At 49.9% G+C, this 26,810-nt stretch overlaps 1 protein-coding gene across 1 annotated transcript in view; it reads left to right on the top strand.

The window, feature by feature from the left end:
- Positions 1-26,810, top strand: part of Cdyl2 (chromodomain Y like 2) — a 164,422-nt gene that overhangs the window by 122,643 nt on the left and 14,969 nt on the right. Inside the window, exons 3-4 of the mRNA XM_071604248.1 lie at positions 13,453-13,670; positions 23,151-23,323. Coding sequence (XP_071460349.1) covers positions 13,453-13,670; positions 23,151-23,323 — 391 coding nt within the window. The remainder of the gene's footprint in view (positions 1-13,452; positions 13,671-23,150; positions 23,324-26,810) is intronic.

Genomic DNA, 26,810 nt, shown 5'->3' with positions numbered 1-26,810 from the left:
CCTTGACCTATCAAGATTTTTATTGGGGGCTGGGGAAATGGCTCAGTTGGTAGAGAGCTTGCCTCACATGCACAAGGCCCTGGGTTCGATCCCCAGCACCACAAAAAAAAAAAAAAAGAAAAAAGAAAAAAAGATTTTTATTGCATCGATACATTTTATATATATATTTTCTCCCCCTCTAGTGACTTAGAAGCTAGCTGTAGATTGTATTTATATTTTTAAATTTTGGCACACATATCTACCTAGTATTTTTTTCTAACAAATGGGATATCTTCCTACTAAATATAGGAAGGTACCTCTCCTGAGCTTGAAATTGCATTAGTATATCCTTTCTAAATCTTATTATTGTTTTATATATATACTAAATGTTGTTAAAGACCAACGATCATTATTTTTATAGCTAATAATTACATTTACTGAAAAAAAAAATTTATCTACTTTGTTTTCTTTCCCCCAGGTCTTTTTCTGAATTAACTTCTTGATTTGCTAAAGTTTCTCTGAATATTTATTTCAGAGTCTGTGGTAGATAACCTCTCTTATTGTATGAGTATCTGAAAATGCCCGTTTGTTGTGGTCTTCTGAATGCTATTTTAGCTGGGTATAAATGGTTAATGGTTATTTTCTCTTGTCATTTTGATGATAGTAGCTCATTTTTTTAAAGCCTCCTATTGTTGCTGTTATGAATGTGTCATTCTCTTTGAATAATGTCATTTTTCTGTGTATGCTATTTTTTTTTTTTTTACAAACTTCTTTACCTATGAACCTTCTTTAATTTCATTATTATTTGTCTTTTTTACCCTGCTTGGTACTCAGAGTGCTCTGTCAAACTAAGAACTTTTTTTAGGTTCTAGAAAAATATTCTGCTATTAACTTTTTGAGTAATTTCTGTCTTAGGATTATTCCTTGAATAAAATTTTGATTTGGATCTTATTTTCAGGTTAGTTTTGTTTACATTATATTTAACTCTTTATTTTGAAGTGGTTTCATACTTACTGAGCATCATGAAGTACCCCTATTCAAAATAAACTGGGTTTTAAAAAACTTTTTATTTGTTCTTTCTAGTCATATCTGACAGTGGAATGTGCTTTGACATATCATATACCTACATGGAGTATGACTTCCCATTTTTGTGGTTGTACCAGAGTTACACTGGTTGTGGATTCAGATACGAACTTGGGAAAGTTATGTGCTATTCATTCTACTTCTTTCCTAGTCCCATCCTCGCTCCTACCGACCCCCAATTTGATCCCAGTATCACATACCAGATAAAAGCCTCCCCCCATTGTGAGTCAGCATCCACATATCAGAGAGAACATGTGGCCTTTGGTTTTTTGGGACTGGCTTATTTCACTTAATATGGTATTCTCAGTTCCATCCACTTACTGGAAAATGCCATAATTTCATTCTATTTTGGCTGAGTAATATTCCATTATGTATATATAACACATTTTCTTTATCTATTCATCTGTTGAAGGGCATCTAGGTTGGTTCCATAGTTTAGATATTGTGAATGGAGATGCTATAAACATTGATGTGGCTGTGTCACTGTAGTATGCCGATTTAAAGTCCTTTATGTATATGCTGAGGAGTGGGATAAAGGGTCAAATGGTGGTTCCATTCCAAGTTTTCTAAGAAATCTCCATACTGCTTTCCAGATTGGTTGCATCAGTTTGCAGTTCCACCAGCAATTTATGTGTGTATCTTTCTCCCCACATCCTCACCAATGTTATTGTTACTTGTATTTTTGATAATTGCCATTCTGACTGGAGTGAGATGAGTCAATGTAGTTTTAATTTGCATTTCTGTAATTGCTAGTGATGTTGAATATTTTTTCATGTATTTGTTGACCGGATCATATTTCTTCTTCTGTGAAGTGTCTGTTCAGTTCCTTTGTTTTATGGGTGTTAAGTTTCTTGAGTTCTTTATATATCCAGAGATTAATGATCTATCTGGTGTTCAGGTGGCAAAGATTTTCTTCCAGTCTGTAGGATCTCTCCATATTTTTGATTGTTTCCTTTGCTGTGAAGAAGCTTTTTGATTTGATACCACCTCATTTTTTGATTTTACTTCTTGTGCTTTAGGAGTCTTGTTGAGGAAGTCAGTTCCTAAGCTGACATGATGGAGAGTTGGGCCTCTTTTTTCTTCTATTAGGCATAGGGTCTCTGTTCTAGTGCCCAAGTCCTTGATCCACTTTGATTTTTGTGCAGGGTGAGAGATATTTTCATTCTGCTATGTATGGATTTCCAGTTTCCCCAGCACCATTTGTTGAAGAGACTGTCTTTTCTCCAATGTATGTGTTTATGGTCCTTTGTCTAGTACGAGATAACTGTATTTATGTGGATTTGTCTCTGTGTCATCTATTCTGTACCATTGGTCTTCATGTCTGTTTTGGTGCCAGTACCATGCCAGTTTTGTTACTGTAGCTCTGAAGTATAGTTTAAGATCTGGTATTGTGATTGCCTCCTGCTTTACTTTTCTTGCTTGGGATTACTTTGGCTATTCTGGGTCTCTTATTTTTCCAAATAAATTTAATGACTGCTTTTTCTATTTCTATGAAGAATGAAATTGGAACTTTAATAGAATTGCATTGAATCTGTATAGCACTTTAGTTAGTATGGCCATTTTGACAATATTAATTCTGCCTATGCAAGAGCATGGGAGATCTTTCCATTTTCTAAGGTCTTTTTCTTTCTTAAGTATTCTGTAGTTTTAATGGTAGAGGTCTTTCACTTCTTTTGTTGGATTGATTCCCACCAATTTTTTTTTGAGGCTATTGTGAATGGGATAATTTTCCTAATTTCTCTTTCAGTTGATTCATCACTTATGTATAGGAATGCAATTGATTTATGGGTGTTAAATGTATATCCTGCTACTTTGCCATCCAATTCACTGGCTTAATCATTTTGCCATGTTTTTTTGTCTTTCTCTTTGTGTGTACCTACATGTACATAGATAATTATAGAGAGAGAGACCTACACATGTACAAAAGATTATATGAATGATATGCAAATTATTATTTTATGAACTATCTGATGATAGATTTCATATATTATCCCTCTTTTCCCCCTTAATATTGAGTGTGGATATTTTTAAGAAAATAATGTTCTGCAGTGAACACAGTGCAGTTGTGAATTCTGGATATTTCACATTGCTGCAATATTGATCTCATCTATATAGTCCATGTTCTAATTTTTCCGAGTACCCCTGGGTGTCTTAGGTAGTGATGGTGCCTTCTTGTCTGTCTGGTCGACTTGTCCCTGGAGTGGCTCCTCAGTTGTGCATTTTCTTTAATGGCTTTCCTTTTTGAAGAATATACACCAGTTATTTCACTGAGTGTTGCTCAGTTTGGTTTCTTCAAGATCAGATGTAGGTTATGTGTCTCCAGTGAAATATTTGATGTCTTCAGTGTTGTTCTTTATCCCTCACCCAGCCTGTCCGTGTACCACCCACCGCATCCGTCCGTCCATCCATTATGAGTCATCTCTGTCATCGCCATTTATTTCATGCGATTGTTTAGAATCCAGGATTGTTGCTGCTTATTTTCATGTTCAGATTCGCTGAGGTTTGGCTGCCAGGAGGAGTGTCCTTAAGAGCCGCCTCATTGATCCTTTTCCCTGTCTGGTTATTCTTTGGAGGAGCTCCTTCCTTCCAGGCACAGTAAGATGTTCTAGACCAACCTGTGCCTTGTCTGTCTGGCCCTAAGGCAGCCCGCTCTCTCCTCTGGTTTCCAGGGATCATTATTGAGAAAACCAACATGTGGGATCCAGGTGTGCTGATCCTACGGGGTTTCATTTCTTCTAAGCCCTCCCAGCAGCAGACTGAAGAGAGGTGCATCTCCATCCAGGAGTTTGTACAGATGCTGCAGCTCCATCCTCGCCCCACCGGATTCTTCTTGTCTTCCTCCATCCTACCTTCATATGTCCCTTCTTTCATTATTTGTTATTGCAAATACTGGAAACTGCCTAAATGTGCAACCACAGATTTGTGGAATAAATTAAAGTGTGTCCAGATAGTAGAGTATTATGCACCTCTAAGAAAGGAAGAGAACTATCTTTATGAAATAATAGGGGGTAATTTCCAAACATATTTTCAGTGAAGAAAGGAAAGGCTAAAAATATTCTGTTTCTCCACCTCATGTATTTACTTATTTCTCAGCCTATACTAGTCCTAAAATAATTTTAGAATTGCTCCACTCTTACTACTCTGAAAAGCAAGCCCACTAAGAAAAGTTCAAGATTTATTCAATGGCTTATACTCATAATAGTGCATCCAAAAGTTATCTGTGTTAATTCTGTTCCCACCTCAGAGTGGCTATATTATTCATTTGAAATATGATTACATTTATTTCTTTATATTTAATTTATTTTCCTCCGTCTTCATTGATTTTATTTTATACCTTAATGCATTTTAACATACTTCCCCAAAATTAAAAAGATCTATTCAACAAAGTGCCACACTTTCCCCACCTCTCCTCTGGTCTCCTGTCAACCACATGTCAATAACCAATGCCATTGTTTTCTGGTTTATTTTTCCTGTGTTTATTTTTGTAAAAGTAAGCAGATTTATCTGTGTTCATTTCCCATCCTTCTTATACTAAAGACAAAATATTTGTAGCGTTTCTTTTCTTCACTTGAAAATATGTTTGGAAATTATTCCCTGTTAGTTCATAGAGATGGTTCTCTTCCTCTTTTTATAGGTTCATACTGTATGTTCCACTATGTGGACACACCTTAGTTTATTCCACCAATCTGTGCTTGGATATTTAGGTAGTTTCCAGTATTTGCAATAACAAATAATGCTGTAAACAATAATCTCATGCATGTACGTTTTTGCTCACTTGGAGGTAACATGTTTGTGGTGAGTTTATTGACTAGTAGAGAAAGTGCAGAGACAATTCTGTCAGCTCTTGCCGGTTTTTCTTCAGAGGGTACTGCTTTTCACCCCACTCATTATGTGGAAACTACCTGACTCCCTGAATGCTCTCGAGCAGAGGATGATGTCAAGAGGTAGAGTTTTCAGTGCAGTTTTAATTCTTCATTTCTTTTATTACAAATTTTAATTTGCATTACTCCTTTGAGTGAAGTTGAAGTTTTTTTTATTTTTTATATTCAAGGACCATATTGATGTAATGTTTGTGGATTGTTTGTGTCTTTTGTTTGAGGGCTTTTTGGTCTTTTCATCTCCAGTGTGTGAAAGCTCTTTACGATCCGGGGATGTTAGTCCTTAATTTGTGATACACAGTATTTTTCCCTCTTTGATTTTTAATTGGTTCTTTCTCCTGCTCACTGTCTTTATTTCCTTTATTTCTGCTTTTGTTGGAGAGATTCTTGTTTATTTAAATGCATCTTTCTTGTGTCTAGCACTTTGAGCATTCAGAATACTCCCCAAGTCCTTGACGGGGTGCAGCCCCCCCATCTCGGATCGCTCGGCTGGTGCTAGGCAATTGGGGCCTGGAGGGGTGGGAGGGGCCCGCTCATCCCTTGGCCAACAGCCTGGAGCCTGGGCCCCCTCCCGTCCTGCAGTGCTACAGGGAAGACACTCAGCCCTGTCCCTTCCTCAGCCCCCGCTGCCCCCTCCCTGTGCCTGGCCTTGGTGGCTGTGCCTGAGGATGCTCTGCCTCTTGTGCCCAGAGGTGATGATCTCCTCTGGGAGCCAGCCTCCCTCCTCAGCTCTCTCCGCCCTCCGTGTGGGAGCACAGTGGGTGGAAGACTCCTCGTACTTTGAAGAGAGGCCTGGAGGGAAGCGGGGAGGAGGCTGGCGTGGTGGGATTCCAACCCTGGACACGCGGCCTGCGTCTCCTTTCCCGTACTTGCCGACAGTCCTCCAGGCAGGAATGGCGCCTCCTGTTCCTCAGGTGGGACAGTAGAGGCCCCCAGGTTGCCCAGCCCTGCAGCCCTCGAGAGGGAATGTGGGGTTTGCATTGCAGGTGGTGCTGGTGCCCCTCCATTGGGCTTCCTGGACTCCTCAGGGGCGGGGACGCCCATCTTCAGCCTGGGCTTTGCGGGGGACTGCGAGGCAGGGTGGGGGGCTGCTGGCTAGCTTGTCTTGGCATCCCTCCTTGCCACCTCTCAGCAGCGTGGGGGTTCCTAGCATGAGCAGAGTCACCCTGCTGTCAGCTCTTCGATTGAACAAGTTCAAAACAGCCCTGCAGAGTGGGTCCTGTGAACTGCAGGTGAGGACGTGGGGCTCGGTGGCCTCCCGATTCCTCCCAGGTAGCAAGCTCAGGGCTGGGGTTCCCATGGGTGTGACCGCAGAGCCTGCACCTGGCACTTCCAGGATGTTCTGTCCCAAGGCGCCTCGCTGCCAGCTTGGTGCAGTCTCAGAGGCACGAGGCCCGGTGGCGGGGGGGCCTCTTGACAGCACATGGGGCTGCAGTCTGCAGGACACATTCCCCTACATCTGCAGGACACATTTCCCTGCATCTCCTGGACACATTCCTCTGCATCTCCTGAAGGAGGTTTCTAAGTCATGAGTGGCTTGGCCACATGACGGGGTCCAAGCACCCAGAAGGCTCTTTGCCCTTCTTGGCCCAGCATCCTCCCAAGGTGACATCAGCCTACGAGCTCAGAGTCCTGAAGGAATGGCAGGTCTGCTGTCCTTGGATGGTTTTGTGGGTTACTGGGTCAGGGGATCCCAGGACCCTCGTCTCTGGGAACTACTTCACCCTGTGCTCCAATGGGAAGGTCATGGACTTTGATAAGTAGGGTCTACTTGTCAAATACACCTTGGGTTTTTTTTTTAAATTTTTATTTATTTATTTATTTATTTATTTTTTGAGATTGAACTCAGGGGCACTCAACCACTGAGCCACATCCCCAGCTCCATTTTGTATTTTATTCAGAGACAGGTCTCACTGAGTTACTGAGTGCCTCACTTTTGCTGAGTCTGTCTTTGAACTTGGCGTCCTCCTGCCTCAGCCTCCAGAGTCTCTGGGATTACAGGCATGTGCCACTGTGCCCAGCTATAACCTTTTTTTTTTTTAATATTTTTTTTAGTTGTGGGTGGACACAATATCTTAACTCTTTTATTTGCTTGTTTTTATGTGGTGCTGAGGACCAGACGCAGTGCCTCACATGTGCAAAGCAAGGTCTCTACAAGAGCCCCAGCCCAGCCCACCTGTCGTGTTCTGATCTGTGATTTTAGGTGTTAGTCACTGTTCACCCCCATGCCCACCGGAGCAGGCTGACCAGGGCAGCAGCCTTTCCCTCTCGGTGCTGGAACCCTACCACCTGGAGGGCAGCTGGCCCGTAGTTAGATTTCAAACGAATGGATACGATGGACGGCCAGCCCCAGTCCTCCTCCCATTCAGAAGCTGTGCGGCACCCAGTGAGTTGTTCGCTTGTTTCATCTGTGAAGTGGACCCACAGTGGCCGCTCCACAGGACTGTTGAGTGCTGCAGAGCTGCTCAGAACGGGGCGCCCGAGTCTCCCTCCCTCACGTGGTGACACTGTGGGTCAGCTGGGAAGCAGCCTCACCGGCCTGGAAGTAGAAAGGTTCCACGCTCCGAGCCCTGACTTCTTGGCAGGTCCAGGTGGCCTCGGGCAGCTCTCTCACGGGAACCACTGCAAACAGGGCCGTGGCAGGGCTCTGCCCAGGCCGCTGCAGAGACTGTGCCCAGTGGGGTCAGGAAGCCCTGCCCTGTCACCCAGGGTCCAAAGTTCACCCCGAAGAGACTGCTCCCTGGACAGGAGCCTTTTAATTAAACACAGTGTTCACTCCTGAAGTCCCTTACTGTCCCCCCGGGTGGCAGGAGCTGCATCTTGATTTGACAAAGCCCAGTTGCTTTGAGTAATGGAAAAGTACAAAATGAGGTGGCTTCACAGAAGCTGCGGGGACGCGGCACCTCTGCTGTGCCCTGCAGCGCTGGTGCCCACAGGGTCTATGTGGTATGAGGCAGCTCACCTCCTGGGGACAGTCCTGCAAGGGGACTGCCTTTGGTTCAGTGCCTGCGACGCCAAGACCCCCAGTGCTGATTCACAGTCTGAGCCCTGTTGCTTCTCAGCCCTTTGGCTAAAAGCAAGTGAGGAGAAGCGTCTGGGCCCACCCAGAGGGTGACTTGGGGCTCTGGGTCTGGGCAGCACCTCCCATGGCTTCCAGGTGCCTGAGGTATTGTGAGAAGCAGGGTGTGGGTGTCCCAGGGCTGTTCCCTGAAGACCCGACGTTGTTTAGAGAAAGACTCACACTAGCTGCAGGTACTGCCAGACCCTGTGCTTAGCGGGCCGGATGGTGAGAGAGCAAATCAGAGCCCCCACTGACTCACTGTAGACTGCATGTGGGTTTGTTAAACACGGCAGCCTATTTGATCCTCCACCTTGAGGATCAGAACACGGAGCCCGCCCCTGGAGCCTGGGTCTGGCACTCAGCTGCTGCTTGTGGGTGACTTCTTTCCCATCCCAGCCACAGAGAGCACATAGGAAGGGCTCCTCTGAGCTTCCTCACACCCTCCCCGCAGTCTGCAAGGCCTGGAGAGGTCACGTCCCCCTACAGGAAGCAGTCCCCGGCTCCCACCTGGCAGGAAGGCTGACACATCAGTGAGATTTTCAGATCTTCCTCAGCACACAGGGCTAGAGGAAAACTGCCACACCTGGCCCCAGAGTGGCTCCTGGTGACAGTGATGGTGGCGGAAGAATCCCTGGGCTGTCTGGAGCCTGGTTCTTAGTGCCTGGCCCTAGGGCTGCCCAAGCAGCGAGGGTGACCCTGACGCACACCAAGTGTCCGAACCGCTGGGGAAGTTCTCAAGCCTGCCAGAATTACCCGGGAAGTGCTGCTCTGTAATGAGCTTAATTTGGAAAATATACCCTTTAAGATAAACTCTACTTTTTAAATAGTTTTAGAATTACAGAAAGATTGGAGAGCTGGCTGAGTTCCTGTGCCCCCACCGGGCCTCTGTTTGCATCTTACCATCTTAGCCTGGCACCGTGGCCAAGGAGCAGGAATAGCAAACTTGTCGGTAGGAGCCACCTGCACTTCCTAGAGCCTCCACTCTGGAGCTGAGGCTGTCCCAGAACCCCGTCCAGTGTGCTGGGTACCGTGCACGCAGGTGTCGCGTCCCCGTGAGCTTCCTGGCTCTGACGTTCTCACACTGTTCTTCTTGATGGCCTGAGGGGCTTGAGGAGGGCTGCCCAGGCGTCCATCGGGTGTCCCTCCACTGGGGTTTGTGTGATGGTTTTCTGGCCTGGTGTCTCTCTCGGTGTTGCAGGGGTGGTTTTGTTGTTTGAGTCTTGCTTCTGCTCTGGCACTGTGTCTTGGGTGCTTCCTGCTCTGGCCCTGGAGCCAGCCACTTCGCCAGGGTGCCCTGGGGGGGGGGGAGCCCAGCTTGGAGGCCCACTTGTGCCGTCGAGGTTGGGATGTCACTGGTTCTGGGCCCTCCACTGAGAGTGAGGGGGTGCAGTGTGGCCATACGCTCACGTACAGGTGGTTGTGTGCACGACCTCCCTTCCTGAGTTACTCTAGTTTGCTTGCGACATCTGCCACTCTCACCCAGTGCCCTGTGGATCATTCTGGCCTCCTGCTTTGCTTCTCTGTGAACTCCACCCTGGTGAAGACCTTGTTCCCCCATCTGCAGTTCATTAGCTGAACTGTCTGGTCGTCGTCTACCTGGACCAGTAGGATGGGAATCGTGAACCCTGGCCTCTGGCAGCGGCCGTTTGGGTTGGAGTACGGGGCTCATCTGGAGGCTCATTTCCCCTTCGTCTTGTGGGCTCCACTCATTCCTCAGGCGGCCAGTGTCAGCACCTTGCTCCCCAGCCTCCAGCGAGGTGGTTTCACACATACACAGCACAGCTGGGTTCTCTGCCACGTTCTGCATTCTCTGCAGGATCCCGCAGCCTCCTAAGTGACATTGCAAATGTGTATGCTTGAAGTTTGCGCTCGGGCTACAAAGTTTTTGGTTTTTGGCAAACACCTTCTGTCTGGTGGTCTCCATTTCAGTGTCATCCAGAATTTTTTCCCTGCTCTAAAAATCCCCTCTGCTTTACCCACTCAGCCCTCCCCTTGTTCTGAACCACTAGCAACCACTGATCTTTTTGCAGATTTACAGTTTCATCATTCGTAGAACACCATTCAGTTGGAGTTTCAGACTGACTTCTTTTACCTGGATGTGCATTGAAAATTCACTCATCATATTGTGGCTTGCTGGCTGATTTCTTTTTGTCACGGAGTGCTTTTCCATTATATTTGCATATTCTCTCCCCTATTAAAGGACATATTGGTTACTTGCAGTCTGGGGTGGTTGTGAATAAAGCTGCATTTTTTTGGTTGGTTTTGTTACTGTTTCGTGGCTGTAAGATTCCCAAACATCTGGGCCCATGAATATCTACAAGTGGTGATTGCTGTGTCCTGTGCTGAGGCTGCGTTCAGCCTTTCAAGAGAAGACCCTACCTCTTAACATAGGGCTCTCCCATTTCGTGTTCCCATCGGCAGTGAGGTGACTCCCTGTGGCTCTCTGTCCTCATTCGCACTTGGTACTGTTAGTCTTTTGGATGCTGGCTAACCTGGGGTACATGTAGGGGTCTCCCAGCTGACCTGGGGTACATGTAGGGGGTTCTCCCAGCTGACCTGGTGTACACATGGGGGGGTCTCCCAGCTGACCTGCTGTAGGCGTGGGGTGTCTCCCAGCTGACCTGGTGTATGTGTAGTGGGGGGGTCTCCCAGCTGACCTGGTGTACGCATAGGGGGGTCTCCCGGCTGACCTGGGGTACACGTAGGGGGTCTCCCGGCTGACCTGGGGTACACGTAGGGGTCTCCCGGCTGACCTGGGGTATGCGCAGGTCCCCTGGCTGACATTTCTTTGCCTTAATTCCCTCATGACTGGATGGTGCCTGCTGCGCGGCCTGCCTGCCACCTGCCTGGCTCCTCTGGCGGCGCCGCAGACCTTTTGCCCATTGGTCAGTGGGTTGTTAGTTTTCTTACTGTTGCTTTTTAAGAGTCCTTTGACATTTTTGGATACAAAAATGTGTCAGGTCCATATTTGCAAAATAATTCCACTCAGTAACAGACTTCAGCAATGATCTTCCAGGAACTGGCATTTTTAATTTTAACGCTCAACTTATGAGTTTCTTATTTCATGGAACTTGTGTTTGTTGCTGTATCTAAAAACTCACTGCCAAACCCAAAGTTGCTTGGGTTTCATCCTTTTACCTTCTCAGAGTTTACAGTTTTTCATTACACTTATGTCTGGCGTCCAGGTTGAGAAAGGCGTCAAGTCCTGTTAAGGTCATTTTCTTCTTTTGCAAACGCACACCCATCAGTTTTAGTACCATTTGTTGGAAAAGTCTGTCCTTTCTGCACTAAAGCGTCTTCGCTCCTGCATCAGGATCCCCCCCCTGCCTTGGCCTGGGCCTGTTTCTAGGGTCTCTGTCCTGGTGGGTTGGTCCCCACTCCATCCTCTCTCCTGTGCTGCACTGTGGCTTTGTGTTAACTCTCCACAGTGGGTCGTGAGAATCCTCCAGCTTCGTTCTAACTCTTCAGTATTGTCTTGGTTATTCCAGATCTTTTCCCTTCCTAAATATCATTTAGGACTAGTTTGACAATACGTATAGAGTAGCTTATGGGATTTTGACTGGGATTGCATTGAACCTATAGATCAAGTGGGGCAGAACTGACATCTTAAAATTTGGGGTACTCACATTCATGGACACAGAATATCCCTGGATTTATTTAGATCTTCTTTGATTTTTCTTTTCAGAGTTTTGTAGTTTTCCACCTATAGTTCTTGTACATATGTTATTACATTTGTACCTAAATATTTCATATTCTGGGTGCTGTTGTAAATAACACTGTTTTTTAAATGTCAAGTTCCAGTTGTTCTTTGCTAGCATGTGGAAAAGTAACGACTTGCACATTAACCTTCTATGTCAGGACCCTTCTGAATTTGCCTGTTGGTTCCAGGAATGGTGGTGATTGGGGTTCCCCCCCTTTTATTCTTTGGTACTTTCTACATAAACAGTCTTGCCATTTGCAAATGAAAGTCATTTCATTTCTGCCTTCTTGATCCTATAATGTTTCACTTCCTTTTTTTTGGTCCTGTGCACTAGCCAGGACTTCCAAGGTGATGTTGAGAGAGGACATTCTCTCCTAGCTTCCCACCTTAAGGAGGAGGCCCATAGTTTCCCACAACTGGGTGTGGTGCCAGCAGGAGGAGTTTTATAAGCGGGGAAGCACCTTGTATTGGATTTGGTCAGATGTGTTTTTTTGCATCGGTCGATGCAATGATATAATTTTTCTTCTTTAGCCCTCTGATGTGGTAGACTGTGTAGGTTGATGTCCAACTGTTGATCCAGCTTGCGTACACCTTGCTAGCATTGGTTTGCTGATATTTTGTGGGACCCTTTCGCATCCGTGTTCATGAGACACATTGGTCCGTGGTCGTTTTCTCAGGACATCTTCATCTGGTTTTGGTAGTGGACTAGTGGCAGCCCTGGGGATGAGTTGGGAAGTGTTCCTTGGATTCTGTGTTCTGGAATGGACCATGGAGGATTGGTATGATTTCCTCCATAAATGTCTGAAGGACTCACTTGGGCTAGTGCACTCTCCTTTAGAAGATGACTGATGGCTTCAGTTTATTTAATAAAGTCCTGTTGAAACCATGTGCTTCCCCTCGTGTGTATGTTGGGAGTTTGTGTCTTTCGAGGAGTTGGTGCATCTCATCTAACCCGTGGAATGCATGGGTGGAAGTTCACGGTATTTCTCATGTTATCCTCTTAATTCCTTGGGATCAACAGTCACCTCTCTCTCTCTCCTTCTTCCCCTTGATTGGGAAGTGTTTTAAAAATACTCTTTGAGCCTCTTCCCATGTGGGCTTCGGGTGGAGGTTTGGGGTGGGCCTGGATTGCTCTCCCGGGATGCCCCAGAGCTCCTTGCAGCTCCTAGATAGCCCGGGGACTGTCATATCCACGTCCTGCCCTTTGCTGTTTGCTTTCAGACTTTCATCCAGGGCACTCTGGCTGTTTGTGAAGTGCACAGCCGCTGTGTTGATTCAGAAGAGGAGAGGGCAGACGTGAGGACCCTGCCTGCCTGGCCCTCCCCCTCCTCAGCTCAGGGCAGCCCCCGGGAAGCACTGGGGCCTCAAGACCCCATTCCTGGCTCTCTATCGAAGGGCATAAAGCTCAGGACATAGCTCAGGTTGGACCAAGTCCGGCAGCTTGTGTTGTTCCTGTTCTCACCTTTGTCAGAGGTGTCCATCCTTGGACAGGGCTACCTTCCCAGTGACCAGTGGGTTCCCTGTTGCTCACTGGCCAGCGTGCTAAAGAGGGGCTCAGGACCATGCAGCTGGATCCTGCTCTGAATTTGGAGAGACAGCATTTAGCCCCAGTCTCTACTCCCAGAACAGAGCGTGCACAAGTGTCCCAGGTGCGGCTGGCCTCTCCACGGAAAACCCAGGTGCTCTCTGCTCGCACTCCTGGGGGATTGTGGTTGACGTCAGTTTCTCACTTTGTGCTTCTGATTTGGAAGGTTCTGCACTGACCAACGGGGGGCTGAGCCTGCACAGCCCCATGAAGAGGAAGCTGGAGACAGAAAAGGATTACGTCTTTGACAAGAGGCTCAGGTACAGTGTCCGGCAGAATGAGAGCAACTGTCGGTTTCGAGACATCGTGGTGCGGAAGGAGGAGGGCTTCACACACATCCTGTTATCCAGCCAGACCTCAGACAACAACGCGCTGACCCCGGAGGTAAGGGCCGTGGCTGGAGGGGTGGACAGGTGGGGACGTCATTCCAGACCTCCTTTCCCATCCTCGCAGTACCCTGTGGGAACAGGGTGGGGGTTGCCACAGAGTGGGCTCTGGGGGACATGGCTGAGGGGTGGCCACTCACCAAGCTGGCATTGCTTGGTGGATTCAATACCCTCAGGGAGCCCTGGAAGTGGAATGGGGTGTGGTGCTGTATCCTCGACCCTGTGGTCACATGTCTTATCCTTATGATTTACAGAGACTGTGGTTCTTTTGTGGAACTGTGGGCCTAAGAGTCTGGGGTGATTGACAGACTGTGAGAGAGGAGCCAGCTGATGCTGTGGGCTGTGGGGCAACCCTTGGTAAAGGCTGGCTTCCCTTTTACTAGGCCTGGAGTTTGGGGGTCTCTCCTCCTCCACCTTTAGCAGAAGCATCCCCAGGTCCTCTCCCCTGTAGACCTCTGTGTGGGATCACAGGAGTCCAGAGGGCGGGCTTTACCCATTGGGGCTTGGCATTGTTCATACCCCCAAAACCCTGTTATTTTAAGCTCATCATGAAGCATCCGCATGAGACCAATTCTTGGATTTTTTACTACTTTTTAAAAGCATACTTTAAAAGACACAGCGTTTTCCTTCTAGAAATCGATAGAGCAGACACATGCCAGTTCCTTCCCTCTTCGGTGCAGCTTCGTGTTTTCCACTCATCCCTGAAATCGAAGACCACCTGTGCTTGACTGATCTGAGGTGCACGGGTCCTCACCTGCTGAGCCATGGGTGTGGTTAATCAGGAATTCCATTCCTCGTCAGCACTGGCCGTTTCAGATGGCAGGGAAGGGGCAAGAGCTGTCGATCCCATAATTTCCGGGCTCTCACCCGCAGTGGATGGCCTCTGGGTGAGCTGGCCAACTGGGTAAAGTTGCCAGAGGAGGTTCTGGAGTCTGATAGGCCTGAGTTTGAATCTACTCCACCAGCTTGCCACTGTGTTACCTTGGGAAGTTGTTCTGCCTCTCTGAACCTCCTCATTCATGGAAGTCCCACAGGACCTTCCTTGTGAGCTTAGAGATGACGTGTGCAGAGAGGCTCCTGGTACATGGGGGTATCCAGCAAATGCTCCAGTTCTCGTTAAGATAAAACAGAGGCCACTGACTGGTCATCAGCAGGATCCACTTGCTCGTTAGTAGAGAACCTGGAAGGAGACCACTGTCACCGTCACAGTTGAAATTCTTTGCCTAGCTGTATGTCTGCTATCAGGTGAAATTCATGCATTACTGGACGTGCTAACAAGATTTTGAGGCAACCCGTCTTTGAAATCTGGTCAGAATCTTCTGTGACCACACAACCTTGCATTCCGTGTGTGTGCAAAACCAGCACCACGTGGACCATGCCACCATCTGCTGCCGGTGGGAGAAGTAGCTGGGCTAACTGGCACCGCAGCCGAGCAGCCGCTGAGGGCCTTGATGGTCGAGCACAGTGAAGTGAGTCCTGGGGAAACAGCTTCCTAGGCAGCCTGTGGGAGCAGGGTGAGCCAGCGCAGTCTTTTCAAAGCAGTCCTTCCAAGGAATTTACACTTTTATGTCCTTGAGGTTGTAGGGTGGAACCTGGTCAGTTCTTAAGAAGCCACAAAAGCTTTTTTCCCGTTGTCCCAGTGTGAAGTTCTGGCTTCTTTCTTCAGCAACCACACTTTCTTGACCATATTTTAACTGCTTCCTTCCTGGTTAAACTACAGCTCAAATTTTTCTGCTGTCCTTTGTTTTCCTGATTCTCACTGCATATGTGTGCTATGGTTCAAATATGAGATATCCCCCAGAAGCACCTGTCGACACAGGAACATTCAGAGGAGAAATGATTGGGTTATGAGAGCTGCCACCTAATCAATCCATCCCAGTCTGAATGGGCTGCAGTAGGTGATAACTGTAGGCAGGTGGGGCGTGGCTGGAGGACATGGGTCACTGGGGGTGTGCCCTGGAAGGGTGTGTTTTCCCTGTGGCCCCTTCCACCCCACCATGAGCTGAGCAGCTTTCCTTTATTGGGTCCTTCCCCCAAGATGTGCTGCCTCACCTTGGGCCAAGAACATTGGAAGTAGCCGTCTGTGGACCGAGACCTCTGAAACCACAAGCTCCAAATAAACTTTCCCTCCTCTGAGATATTCTTGTCAGGTATCTTGGTCACTGTGATAGAAAAGCTGACTAAAATCATCTGACTAAAAGCAGCCAACAAGACCCATGCCACAGTCTGAATGTTGTGCTGCCGTGAAATTTTCTCCACCACATTGATTCATCCACCATATTTCAACTCAGCCTCCGCACAAAGTCTCAGGGCATGGACAAAATATAGACAAGCACCTTACTGGAACTAACATGTGTGGCCTCTTAGCAATTTCCAGTGGAGTCCTGATTTCCATCTGAAACCTCATCAGCATGATCTTTTTTGTCCATATTCCTGTGAGCATTCTGGTCTCCATTGCCTGATAAGCTCTGCTTACAACATTCTTAGCTTTTGTCTAGCCTGCTTCCCCAAACATTTCTAAGCTTATCTCCTAAACCAACTCCAAAGGCTTGTGAACCACATGGTCAGGTATACTAACAACAGTGACCCCACTGCTTGGTACCAATTTTCTGTGTCTCTCAGCTTTCTGTCACTGTGACAGAATACCTGAGAAAAACAACTTAAAAGAAGGAAGATTTTTTTTTTTAGTGCTGAGTAATATTCCATTGTGTATAAATGCCACATGGCATTTGCAGGCAAATGGATGGCATTAGAGCAGATTATGCTAAGTGAAGTTAGCCAGTCCCTAAAAAACAAATGCTGAATGTCTTCTCTGATATAAGGGGGGTGACTCAAAATGGGATAGGGAGGAAGAGTATAAGAAGAAGACTACCACTAAATAGGGAAGAGAGGTGGGAGGGAAAAAGAGGGAGAAGGGGAGTTGCCTGGAAGATGGAAGGAGAGCCTCGTTGTTATACAGAAATCACGTATGATGTTGTGATGAGAAAAAGAAAAAAAATGTGTCACGTTAGATTGGATAGAGAGAAAGGATGGGAGAGGAGGGGAGGAGGAGGGAGGATGGGAAGGGCAGCAGAATAGAATAGACATCATGATTGATGTACGTACATTCCATGTATGTACTATATGTCAAAATACATTCTGCTGTCATGTACGACTAAATAAAATAAATAAATAAATCACGTGAATCAAAAAAAAAAGAAGAAGGAAGATTTATTTGGGTTCTGTTTCAGAGGCTCTGCACTGTTTCTGCGTCTGTGGTGAGGCAGAGCATCATGGTAGAAGGATGTGGTAGAGGAAAGATGTTTGTCTCGTGGCATCTAGAAACAGAGATAGAGAGCAAGAAAAGGTCCAGAGACAAAAGATACCCTTCAAAGGCATGCCGGCAGTGACCCACCTCTTCCAACAAGGCCCCGCCTCCTGAAGTTTCTATCACATCCCAGTAGTGACACCGCCAGGGACCAAGCCTTTCACAGATGAGCCTTTGAGGGAGATTTCAGATCCAAACTCTAACAGGGTAAAAACTGCACATTCTTTTAATTCAGTAAGCACTTGTTAAATCCCATCATGTGAAGGGTTCTGAACTAAGGGCCATGAGGTATGTATAGACGAGTGAAGCACCATTATAGCTTTTATGGGATTGTGTCAGTTACCTACCGCTGTGTAACACATTGCCCTAAACTCCCCACCTTAAAACAGTGCATTTATTATCTCACATTTCTGTGGGTTGGGAATCTGGGTGTGGCTTAGCTGGGTGCCTCGGGCTCCCAGTCCCCCACAGGTGGTAGTAAAGGTGTTGGCTGGGGTCGTAGTCTCATTGGAGATCACCAATGTGTCTTTTTGACAAGCCTCAGTCTTCACTGACCAGAGACATCTGTTCCCTGCCTTGTAGGCCCCAGGGTTGCTCCTGGTATGGAAGCCCACTTCCTCCAGAGCCAGTGCTCCAAAAGAGACAGCAAGAGAAGGTGGCCCAGACAGAGCTGTGGTCTTTTGGTCACCTCACCCTCTCTTGAAAGTGACATCCCATTGCTTTGGAATAGAAGCAGATTGCGAGGTCTGGTCCTCACTCAAGGGTAGGGGATTGCATAGGGCGTGAAGACCAGGCGAGGGGTCCATGAGGCCCATCTCAGATGTGGACCATCACAGGGGTCTCGGTCACACAGAAAGCAGAGAAGGCGAGAATGTGCACATTCTGCAGGGGCTCATGAGAGACTGTAGCTAGCTGGGGATTTGGGGAGGTCCCTCGTGGCGGCTTGCTTTTGAGATGGTCCTGGGGTGACTGGATCCTCGGCAGAAGGAACCCTGGTTCTACCCCTGTACTCGGTGTCTGGCTCCAAACCCATGGCTGATCTGAAGCTGGAAGTCATGCCGGGGAAGTGGGCTCTCTCTGCAGACGCTCACAGCAGGTGCAGGCGGCACCTAAGAAGGGCAGAGCATGGACAGGAAATGCAGAGGAGACGTTTAGGACTTCCAAGTACAAGGCCATCCACGACCATCGTCCAGTCACACAGCGGAGGCTCTGAGGGGACTGACCGTGACCTTGGAGGAGCACGCTCCACAGGAGCAGCACATTGTGCATCAGAAGGCAAAGGAGTGGAGGAATTCTAGAACACTTCACTTTAAACACAGCAGTTACTCTATAAAATTTGGAGTCCTTCAAGAAAGTGGAACGTCGGCCATGGGTCCACGTTGAGTTCTCAGCACAAGAAGAGCAAAGGGAAGGTGCGCTAATGAGGCGCAACTGCTGGTCTCTTACTCCGTCGTGTCAGTAAAACACACACCACTTTCAGTTAATTCATAAGGACGCAGCTGTTGTGCCTTGTTTTACAGACTGACTGGTAAGTGTGGCCCTAGCAGAGGTCCCTCTGAGTCACGATGGAATTGCAGTCCGTAGCTTTGCAGCAGGGTTTTCCTGTATTGGCCTCTGAGAAAAACTGAGTTCATACGTAGGTGAGAGCGTGCCTATTTCTGGAGGCAGATGGATTAAAGGAACTGCAAGAGAGTGGCCTGCTTACTTTTTTGATGTTCAAAATGAACATCTGTGGCTTACACCCTATTAGCAAGGAATGTGCTCCTCCTGTCCTTCCAGCGGAGCTGGGGCCTGGAGAGTCTTGATTCAGATTGCTACCTGGCCCTACCTTTCCCATTAAAATACATCCATTTAAGTCATCCCTATCTTTCCCATTAAAATACAGCCATTTAAGTCATCCCTATCTTTCCCATTAAAATACAGCCATTTAAGGGTGTGGGTCTGAATTTGGATTATAGTCCTGCTCTTAGTGCTGGTGTGCCTTGGACAATTTTCTTCACCTCTCTGAATCTTCATTGCCTCACCTGCGAGATTGAGATGCTGTTTTCTACCTTGCAGAATTTGTTTGTGATACGGTATCAGGTGGCAATTTCCTGATGCAGTTCCTGGAATTCTAGGTGCTTAATAAGTGGGGTTCCTTTAAAAGTATAATTTAAAAAACAAAGCTCTCAGAGTATCACCCCAAGACCCTCCAGTCGCGCCTGTTGAATGATTGCTGATGACCCCAGGAAAGCCTGTCCCATGCTGTTTTCCCTGAGACGGGAAGCTCATGCAGGTGAGCTCCGTGGCTTGATTCCTGTTGCCACTTAGAGTTTCTCCTTCCCTAACTTCCCGAACTCCTTCCTCAGCTGAGTGACTGAGATTTCTTCAGTTTATCCCCCTTCACTGTAATTCCATTATCTAAAAATTCTCTACACACATAGTGACATCGAGATGGGATCACCCCTCCACACCACTCTTAAGCATCGACCTTGGCACCCCCTCCCTGGACATTCCCTGGTTTCTCACACAGTAGCATTGCCGCCACCTCGAGTTAATCCGTATCAGTGTTGTGATTGTCACTGGGACGGTGGAAGATGGTTGGGGTTGGCGGCAGGGCTTTCAGTGCTTGGTTGCTGTCAAGCCGCTGGTGAGGCAGCCTTGACCGTGGTGAGGAGCACGCGGCGGAAGAAGCCCATTGGCTTCAAGGCACTCCGGAAGCAAAAAGAGAAAAGAAGGGGCCAGGGTCACACTGTCCCCTCCCCGCCCAGGGACACAACCTCCTTCCACTAGGCCCCACCTCCTAAGGATTCCGCCACCTCCCGGTAGCCGGGGAGCCAGCCTGTAACTCTGGAGCCTCTGGGGACGGCCCAGATCCAAGCTGCAGCATGGCTCTGTGTGGGTTCCCACGTGGGTTTCTTTGCTGTTCTGCACGTCAGCGTTTCTTTCGGCACCTACTTTTCCTCTTGAAGGACATCCCTTACAGTTTGGGGTGTGTGGTGTGTGTGTCTCAGAGGCGAAGCCTTGGACTGAAACTGCCTCCTCCTCACCCCTGCCCTTGAGTGGCCTGGCGCTGGGTGGAGAGCCTGACAGATGTTCTTTCTGTGCACCTTCAAAATGACGCTGTGTGACCTCCCTGGACTTGGGCCTCCTGTCCAACGTTGGCCCTGGGGAGGGAGGGAAGCTCTCTTACCTGTGGATACATGGAACCTTCGTTTTGTCTTCGATGTCATGAAGACCCACTCTCCCTTCATCGTTCTTTCTTCTGCTTAACTTTCCGCAGCTCCTGAATTTCAGAATTGAGGTCTGTGTCCGGTAGACTGATACCGTTTCCCCAGAAATGCCCAGTCCTCACGCCCTGGGCCTTAGGTTACATGGCGGGGAATCAAGGTCTCAGAGGGAACTGAGGCTGCTCATCAGCTGCACTGAGATGAAGGGAGCAGGATTACCTGGATTTCCTGGAGGGCCCAGTGCCATCGAGGGCCCTTCACTGTACAAGAGGGAGGCAGAGGAGCCGCTCTCCCAGAAGTGCCAGGAGGGAACGTGAGCAGGACCGTGCTGCCCGTGGCTGGCTCTGGGGAAGAGGCAGGGCCTGAGCCAGTGCAGCCGCCTCTGGTTGCTGGAGAAGGCAGGGAAATGGACCCTCCGGCCAGCCTCTGGGCGGGAGTGCAGCGGTGCCTGGGTTTGCTCCCGCTTTTCTTCTTTGGATCCTGCCTCTGCCCTGTCCTCTGTGACCTCCTGAGAGAACCCTGCAGCCTGGTCTCAAGTCTCCTGGGCCTGTCACGCTGGGCGTGACCCTCCCGTGACGTCTTGCCCCTGCTCCTGTGCTCTAGGCGCTGGATGGTGACGTCAGGTCTCAGGTCACTTGCCCTCCCTTCACTCCTTCAGTTTGTCACTGTGAGAAGCTTTTACTCCTTAAAGCTGGTTTCCCACGATCTTCTCTTCCTTCTCTGTGGTTCTCGTGTGTCCTTCCTCTCCCTTCTTATTTCCAGTGTTTTCAGTTGTCGTCTCTTTTAGGTCGGTGTCACTTACAGTCGTCTTCCCGTCTGCAGAGTGCAGACCTGTGTCCCCTCGAGTGCTGTGGGATCTGGGGTCGTGAGCTCAGCCTCGGCAGGGACTGTTTTCCTGGGACAGTCCTCATGCAGTCCCGGTCTCCGTTCTCTCCAGAGGACTCTGACATTCGTTTTGATGGGATACCTCAGGGTTGTCGCCAGCCGAGTCCAGTTTCATGTTAATTTTTCTGAGGTGGAGATCTCCCTCCTGTGTGGATATGATAACTCAGCACTTCAGATCCACATGCAGAGCAGGCTTGGAGTTTCAGTTTCTCATGGGAGATTTTTCCTATAGCCGAGATGAATTATTTGTTTGAGCCACGTCTTTGACTGTGGGGAGGGGAACAGGTGGCAGAGAGGCTGGGCTGGTTACTGGTGGAGTGGATCAGCACAGCTGTCTGTCTCCACATCTAGGACTCTAGCAGCCTGGCCACACGACCGTGTGAACTCACCCCAAACTCCTGGGTGCCCAAGAAGAATGGTGTATGTGGGGTGGACACGTCTGCTGCAGGAGTGGGACTGGAAGGAGTCAGAAAGTGTGAAGGGCTGCTGGGGTCAGTTGACCCAGAGTCCAGAGTCTGAGTCTCGGATGACGCTCTGGCCTCTGTGGCCAGCATGCATGTGGCAGGGGTCAGCTTCCGAGTCTGGCTGCACCATAAGCTCTGCTCTCCCCTGTGCTCTGCAGAGCTCATACCCGACTGCTCCAAAAGCCAGTTCCTTGGAGGGCGTTAGCCAGAGGGCCAAAGTCAGCTTTTTCACTGCTGTGACTAAAAGACCCGACCAGAATGATTTTAGAGGAGGAAAAGTTTATTTAGGGACTCACAGTTTCAGGAGTCTCTGTTCATAGACAGTCGGCTCCATTCCTTGGGGCTCGAGGTGAGGCAGAACGTCATGGTGGAAGAGGGTGGTGCAGGGAAGTAGCTCACATGATGATCAGGAAGCAGAGAGACTGCACTTACCAGATCCCAAATATATACCCCAAAGACATGCCCCCAAATCCCACCTCCTCCAGCCACACCCTACCCACATTCAGTTATCACTCAGTTATCCCCATTGGGGGATTATTTCACCGAGTGGGTCAAGCTTTCATGACCCAGGTATCTCTCCTCTAAACCTTCTTGCATTGTCTCACACATGAGCTCTTGGGGACACCTCACATCCAGACCGCGATGACAGTTGCCTCGAGAGGCAGCCTCACCTGTGTTCAGGGCTTCCTGATGTGGGAGAGCAACCTGGATCTTTTTCTTTGGGGGTTGGAGGAAGGTGCTGTGCGAGAATTGCTATGTAATGAAGCAAGCAATGATTGAGTGCCCCCTGTATGCCAGGTATCATACTAGGCTCTGAGAATATGGTGGGAGTGAGAGAGCCGTCATTCTTGTCCGTATTAAAATCACAGCCTAGCTGGGCAAGCAGTACCCCTTTAGTGGCATGAAGGGGAGGAACGGAAGGCTCTTGGTCTAGAATTCACCATCCCTCCTAGGAATGGAGCCTGCAGGTGGCCAGAGCATCTTCTGCTTCCTTCAGTCCTCACTCTGGTCCTTGAAAGTGGGTGCTGTGGTCCTCCCCATGGAAGAGGAACCAAGTGCTCTCAGTGTGTCTCAGGTCACGTCCCTGGGACATGGCAGAGCCACGGCTCCCAACAGGTTTTCTTACTCTGTAGGACTTGAACCCAGGTCTAGCTCTGATGCCAAAGCCTGTTTGCCATGAGCCACCAACAGGCACTGTGAGGGTCTGGGCTGAACTCAGGACGGACAAGAGTCCAACTGAACTGAGCCGTGGAGAGAGGCTGCCGACCTCACCTGGGCTGCAGGCAGCTATTTTTCCACACCTTGTAAACGGCTCAACTAGCAAATGCCACAAGAGGATTTGTAGAGATTTTCCAGGGATTGCCCGGCACCCGGCCCGTCTCCCCGGTCTGAGCCAGTGACCACAGGCTCCTTATTAACTCCTCTGCGTGCTTCAGGAACGGTGTCGGGAGGCTTGGGTCTGATAAGCATTCCCTTCCTCGGTGTGGGCGCTTGCTTGTGTTCAGGGCAGACTCCCTGCACTGGCAGAGCAGTTTGCTCACCTCTGGCCTCAGGGCCTGGCGTCCGGCTTCCAGGGCAGACGCTCATCCCTGCCCCTTCACCTCTGCCTGCAGATCATGAAGGAGGTCCGGCGAGCACTGTGCAATGCGGCCACGGACGACAGCAAGCTGCTGCTGCTCAGCGCGGTGGGGAGCGTGTTCTGCAGTGGCCTGGACTACTCCTACCTGATTGGCCGGCTGTCCAGTGACCGGCGGAAGGAGAGCACTCGAATTGCAGAAGCCATCAGGTAAGTTCTGCTCCTGTTGGGACACATCGGGGTTCTAAGGTTTCCCCATTTAGCAGACAAAAAAGTACAGGTTGCCCAGTTAAATTTGATTGTCAAACAGTGGAACATATTTTTAGCATAAGTTTGTGCCAATGCAATGTTTGGGATCTACTCATGTTTAAAATGATTAGTTATTTATCTGAAATTTGGGTTTTAATGGGCTATCTTGGTTTTATGTGCAGCCCTAGTCCTGCCTTGCTCTCCAGGTCAGATCCCACTCTTATTAGTCTTTTGATCAGAAGGAGACTTTTTCCCGACTGAGGCCCGTGTCGGCTGATGCCCATATGTTGGGCACTCTCCTCCTCCTGGAGGTCCCTGCTTTGCTTGTCTGGACGTTCCTGGGTCCTGGACCTGAAATGGCTGGTTGTCGGGGTGGGGGCAGGTGCTCTGGGCAGCTGAGCATCCTTAGACCCTGTGGAGTGGAGCGTTCCCCTCTCTGTTGCCTTTGGGTAAAGTTGGGGTCCTGGTATGACATCGGTGTCCCCTTTGAGACACAAAGTTTGCTCATTTCCCCATTCTTTATAAATGTGTCCAAAGCCAGTGAGGTGACTTCTAGCCAGGCCACTGAGCTGGTTACAGCCATCCCTCGGCGTCCACTCCAGCAAGGGCTGATGTGCTCGCTGCTGTACCTGGCTCAGGGAAGCAGACCAGAGACACAGTTTAGTAATGTCCCCTGGTCTCCTCAGAAGGGACACTTACTTCATCCTGAGCCTAGGCTGTACGTGGGGGATTTTCCGGCCTCCAGCCTCACTGCAGTCTGGCCATGTCACACAGCAGGCGACACTGGAGCGCCTGTGCCTGTGTTCCTCGTTCCTGCGTCCCTCTCCAGGGAGCGCCTGCTGGTGCCCTTGCTCAGAGCGCCACGTGCTTCCTGTTGCAGAATGCTTTCCAGAGGGCACGGGAAGCCTGGTCACCAGCTCTGTGCTGCCCCCAGGCCTGCAAAGCACAGCCCAGCCCCAGTCACAGGCAGTGTGTTCTCTGCTTGGACTCAGTACTGGCTTCTCCTGAGTTGAGGGGACCGGCAGCTTCCCTATGATATTTCCCGCCTCGGTAGTGGCCAACAGAACCCACTTCAGGGGACCCAGCGCTCCCCCTGCCAGCCTGGCTCAGTCTTGGTCTGGGTGTGTTGCCATCAAGGCCCCTGCTGGATCTCCAGACGCCTGGGTGCACCTGCGTGACCTTGTCCCTGGCTGTCACTCCACTCACACTCTGCTCAGAGCAGGCAAACCTCGTGCAGCCCCCCAAACATACACCCACATTCAGTCCAAATCCCAGACTCTGCACATGTGACTTTACTTGCAAAAAGGGTCTTTGCAGAAGTTCTCAGTCCTGAGATGAGGTCCTCCTGGAATAGAGTGGATCCACACCCAAAGAGAATGCCCTTAGGAGAGGAGACAGAGTGAGCAGGAGGAGGTGGCCTAAGGCAGAGAGGGAGGGAGGGAGGCATCGCCAGCCAAGGAACTCAGGTGGCCCGCGCCACAGGAGCAGCCAGCCTGCCCACCCCAGGCTTGGGACTCGGGTCTCCACAAGGAGGGGAGAGTGGTTTCTGTTGTTTGGAGCCTGTGTGTGGTGGCCGTGACAGCAGCCCTGGGAGACGGCTGCTCCTGGGGAAATTGTCACATCTCAGAATGTCCCGCCCGTCACCTGGGTTCTCCTCTCAGGCAAGTTCCATGCCGACCTCCACTCTGGCACCCTAAAGGCCACTCCTTCCAGGGCGCCCTGTTTATCTGCTGGTGGGGTCTATGAGCAGGGGATCCCTGACAGCTGTCGCACAGTGGCCTCTGTCAGTCGTGGGTGGATGTGATGAGGTTGTCCCGTGGGGTTGTGGGGTGGTGCCAGGGCACATGGGAACAGGGACTTGCAGCAGTGTCACTGTGGGCAGGAAACCCAAACAGAAACAGGGGCCCCAGGAGGCTGGAGCCCCCACATGCTCGCCCACCCCTGCAGCTTTTCACCACCAGTGAGGACAGCGGCCTCTCCCCAGCCTCCCCCTGCATCTGCCTCTAGATCTGTTAAGGCTGAGGGGTGTGGTCCTGCCTCCTGTTCCCCATAGCCTCCCCTTCAGGGTCACAGGACTGACATCCACACCCTTCTAGAGAGTTGGGAACCCAATCTAGGGAGGTGGCGGTGTCAGGGGCAAAAAGGGATGAGAGACATCAGCCATAGGAAGCTGCAGTGGAGACGGGTCCGGGCTCTGGGTCCTGGACTGGCTTCTGACGTCTCCAACTGGGAAACCCAGGGAGCCCCAAAGCAGGGCCCTGCATACAAGGAGATGCCAGAGCCCCAGTCCCACCCAGGGGAGGCACCTCCAGTGGGACGCAGACCTCACCGTCTCAGCAGCACAGGGGCTTCTTCCTCATGCTTCAGGGGGAGCGGGGGCTAATTTATGGGCTGTGGAGGTGGGAAAGGGGACATCCCTTGGCTCTCTTGTTCCCTGCCCTCAGAGCATGGAGAGGCAAGAGGGCTCCTTTCCCAAACCCAGCTGCCTGGCAGCCCCCACGGGAGGTCCTGAGGGAGCCGGGGCAGCCCATCTGCTGTGGCAGAGTCCCCCCGGCTGTGATGTGCAGCACTGACCAGGAGGTTCCTACACAGGGGTCGAGAGTGCTGAAGGAGGGACAAAAGGACAAGACGGAAAAGGTGGTTGTGAGGAGTGGAAGGTGCGGAAGGAGGAGTCAGGGTGTCAGGAGGCAAGACTGACAGCCTCAGCACGGGGGAAGAGACCCAGGCGCAGACAGTGTGGCTGCATGGAGATGAGTGCTCGGGCCACAGAGGGACTGTCAGACCCCGCTCGAGATAGGAGTCTCAGGCTCCCACTCAGGGGTGCACCCCCGGAGCCCAGGACTTCTTGGTGGGTGGGCTTCCAGAGCAGGGCCTGTGGCTGAGCTGAGTCCCGCCCAGCTCCTGCGGGTTCCCAGGTGCATGACGTGTTTACAGGCCCAGCCGTGTCTTGTGCAAGAGCTTCATTCACAGTCCAGCGGGGCGGAACATCTTCTGGACGTGGAGCTGTGCCCTTTCTCCACATGACCTGCGGACGTCCCTGGCGGTTGTCCCATGCTCTTGCAGGGCTGACCCGGGGCTCAGACATCTCCTGAGCAGTGTTCCCACCCGCTCCCCCTCCTTGCCTAAGGAAAGCAAGCACACAGGGCGGTGCTGGCTCACTCTGCAGGTGTTTGACGGACTAGCGGAGGTCGGTCGAGGAGCAGATGTGGTCCATTCCCAGAAGCCTCTCCCCAGGACCATCCTGAAAGAGGCTGCCCTCACCTGAACTTGGCATGGATGGTGTGGTGTCTTGTCCAGTGTGGGGTTTAGGAAGGTGGCATGGGCTAGCGGCACCCACAAGGTGTGCGGAGGCAGCTACCTGGACACTTGCTAGTGGTATGGCCTTCAGCTCTTCTCCCGTCTCACTAAGGCCACTGGCTCCTGTGGAAAATGGGAATCATCACATGAT

Source organism: Marmota flaviventris, chromosome 18, assembly GCF_047511675.1.
Source record: "Marmota flaviventris isolate mMarFla1 chromosome 18, mMarFla1.hap1, whole genome shotgun sequence".
Taxonomy (NCBI): Eukaryota; Metazoa; Chordata; class Mammalia; order Rodentia; family Sciuridae; genus Marmota; species Marmota flaviventris.
Note: the sequence above shows the minus strand (reverse complement) of the source record. Positions and strands in the feature narration are given on the sequence as shown.